Raw genomic sequence first — 2,879 nt, forward strand, 5'->3', positions numbered from 1 at the left:
CACCTCCCCTGTGTACAGATTGACAGTGAACAGAGAGGCGTCTGTGGCCTCCGCCAGTTTGTAGGAGATCCAGGCGTTGTGGCCCGAGTCTGCGTCCACGGCCGTCACCTTAGTAACCAGGTGGCCTGCTTTAGCGGAGCGGGGCATCCTCTGATGAGAGAGGGATCCCAGGGCAGCGGAGGAGGGGTAAATAACAGCGGGGGCATTGTCGTTCTGGTCCAGGATAAAAACATGGACAGTGGCGTTGCTGCTGAGAGACGGAGAGCCCTGATCCTTTGCCTGAACCTGAATCTGAAACACCTTCAGTTTCTCATAGTCAAACGAGTGCATGCAGTAGATGCTGCCGTTATCTGAGTTAATGTAAACATAAGATGAGACAGAAACATCCTGCACTTTAGAGTCCAGAACAGAGTAAGATATTTTGGCGTTTTCACCAAAGTCCAGGTCAGATGCTGACACTGAGTACAGTATAGAGCCTGGTACCCCATTCTCTTTTAAATACACACTATAGGAGGGCTGAGAAAATATAGGAGGGTTATCGTTCACATCAGTGATGCTGACAGGTATAATTTTCTTACTGGACAGAGGAGGAGAGCCTGCATCACTGGCTGTTATCTCAATATTATATTGTAAGACCTTTTCTCGATCTAAAACACCACTTGTAACTATGGCATAATTATTAGAAAACGATGGTTTAAGAGCAAATGGAGATTTGTTTGGGAGCTGTAATGTTACTTTACCATTAACATCGGTGTCAAGGTCTCGGGCACTGAGCAAAGCTACTACAGTGCCATTGGGCGAGTCTTCGCGGACTGGCTTTGGGGGAGAGGTGAGTATTATTTCTGGTGCATTATCGTTAACGTCTACAACTTCAACATGCACAGTACAATGGCCCTCCATTCTTGGACTCCCTTTATCTTTCGCACTTATGTCTATTTCATAATTAGCAGTTGCTTCGAAATCTAGTTTTCCTTTAAGAAATACTGTTCCCGATTCACGATCAATAGTAAAAACAGAGAGAACAATATCTGATGTGTGCGCGCCGAATGTGTATTCTATCTCTCCGTTTTGACCATCGTCCATGTCAGTCGCTTTTGTTTGAACGATTAATGAACCTTCTGCAGCATTTTCACTAATAGATACTTTATACAACGTTTTCTCAAAAGATGGGACGTTATCGTTGATGTCAAGGATTATAATAGATATCTGAGTGGTCCCTGATCTAACTGGGTTGCCTCCATCTAGAGCTGTCAACAAAAGCATATGGACAGCCTTTTTCTCTCTATCTAAATTTTTTGCCAAAATCAATTCAGGGACTTTCCTTCCACCGGCAACTTCTTTCACTTTGATATTAAAACATTCATCTTTACTGAGAGTGTATGACTTTAATGAATTACTGCCAACATCTGGGTCGAGGGCGCTTTCTAATGGAAAACGAACCCCCAATGCCGTAGATTCCGCCACCTCCAATGTGATATCATTTGATGGAAATTTAGGCGCATTATCATTAATGTCCTGTATTTCTACCTCAACACGGAAAAGTTGTAATGGGTCTTCAATTACAACCTGCAGAGGCAACACACAGCTGGCGCTTTGTCCGCATAAAGCCTCTCTGTCTATTCTGTCATTCACCACCAGCTCGCCCTTCCCCGCATCCACACTGAAATACTGCTCACCAGCCTCAGAGGCGACGCGCAGCTTACGGTCAAAAATCTCAGATAGTCCCAAACCAAGATCTTTGGCTAGATTTCCTACCACAGATCCCTGTTTTAGTTCCTCTTGGATGCTGTAACGAGTCTGTCCGTTTATTGTACTCCACAAGAGAAAGAAGTAATGCCACCAAAGAGCCTGCCATCTCCAGTCTCGGTATCCTATTGTCTTTGTCATCTTTGGTCCGCTGTCACACATTAGTTCCAATCGACAAATTGTATAGAACAATGTTGGAATCCATCATTGTAGGTATTATTCCAATAAAATATTTCCCACAATTACTTAGCATGGCTGTAATCTGAATTATATATATGTCATTTTATGAAATATAGATCATTGCAGTCTCTCCTCGAGCTCTTTGCATCTTAAATGTTACAGCACTGAGGCTGCATGGGGGCAGGGACTAGATTGCTTTGTACAGTTCTGAATCCTATTGGTGCACAGCACCCACCTCTACCATCCAATGAGATGAACGGGATCGACACTCTTAAAGTCGCAGCATACATTCTCGTTGTGCCCCTTCAATTTAGCCAAAAACAAATATTTTGAGACTTATGGGACGCCGAAGAATATCAAGGCTAATAGATACTACTATCAAATAATTATTAAAATAATATTTAACGAGAAAGAAAGAACAGGAAATAAGCCTGGCTAATGCATCTTCAGATGTAAACAGTCACATTTTCCACAGTGAGAGGTCTTCTTTTATTCAATCACTAGAAAAGAGTTTAAGGAACACTATTTGGGTATTTATTTCTAAAAAGATGATCAGCAACAGGGGCGAAACACACGCTCTCACACACATACTAATATGCATTCCACTAAAAATTGCTGTCCACCTTCGTGGTGCTGAACTATTACAGAAATGACTTGGAAATGTGTGAGTATGAGCTCTTGAACTGTTTTTTAACATAGCTTTGCCTACTATTAGTTTTCATAGATAGATAGATAGATAGATAGATAGATAGATAGATAGATAGATAGATAGATAGATAGATAGATGTAAGTTGAAAAAGCATTTTGTTTTGCTCACCTGCTGACCCTCAAAGGTCCAGGTGCTGTCTGGTAAAGACGCATCCAGAACACTGATCACCTCCTTAAAGTCATTGGTGCTGCTGGGCTTAATCAACGTGAAATCACTGTACTCTGACATCGGAGACATACAGGAC

At 42.2% G+C, this 2,879-nt stretch overlaps 3 protein-coding genes across 6 annotated transcripts in view; 1 reads left to right on the forward strand and 2 right to left on the reverse strand.

Moving 5' to 3' along the window:
* The window catches only part of LOC117951263 (protocadherin beta-16-like), a 122,438-nt gene that overhangs the window by 90,154 nt on the left and 29,405 nt on the right, over nt 1-2,879 (forward strand). The window lies entirely within an intron of this gene.
* Nucleotides 1-2,879, reverse strand: part of LOC117952262 (protocadherin gamma-C5-like) — a 22,363-nt gene that overhangs the window by 8,339 nt on the left and 11,145 nt on the right. Inside the window, exon 2 of the mRNA XM_034884410.1 lies at nt 4-1,887. Within this exon, the coding sequence (XP_034740301.1) occupies nt 4-1,887 (1,884 nt within the window). The remainder of the gene's footprint in view (nt 1-3; nt 1,888-2,879) is intronic.
* The window catches only part of LOC117952263 (protocadherin gamma-C5-like), a gene marked incomplete at its 3' end in the record, with an annotated part of 11,032 nt that continues 10,833 nt past the window's right edge, over nt 2,681-2,879 (reverse strand). The window contains exon 4 of the mRNA XM_034884411.1: nt 2,681-2,872. Within this exon, the coding sequence (XP_034740302.1) occupies nt 2,681-2,872 (192 nt within the window). The remainder of the gene's footprint in view (nt 2,873-2,879) is intronic.

The sequence above is a fragment of the Etheostoma cragini genome, chromosome 10 (genome assembly GCF_013103735.1).
Source record: "Etheostoma cragini isolate CJK2018 chromosome 10, CSU_Ecrag_1.0, whole genome shotgun sequence".
Lineage (NCBI taxonomy): Eukaryota > Metazoa > Chordata > Actinopteri > Perciformes > Percidae > Etheostoma > Etheostoma cragini.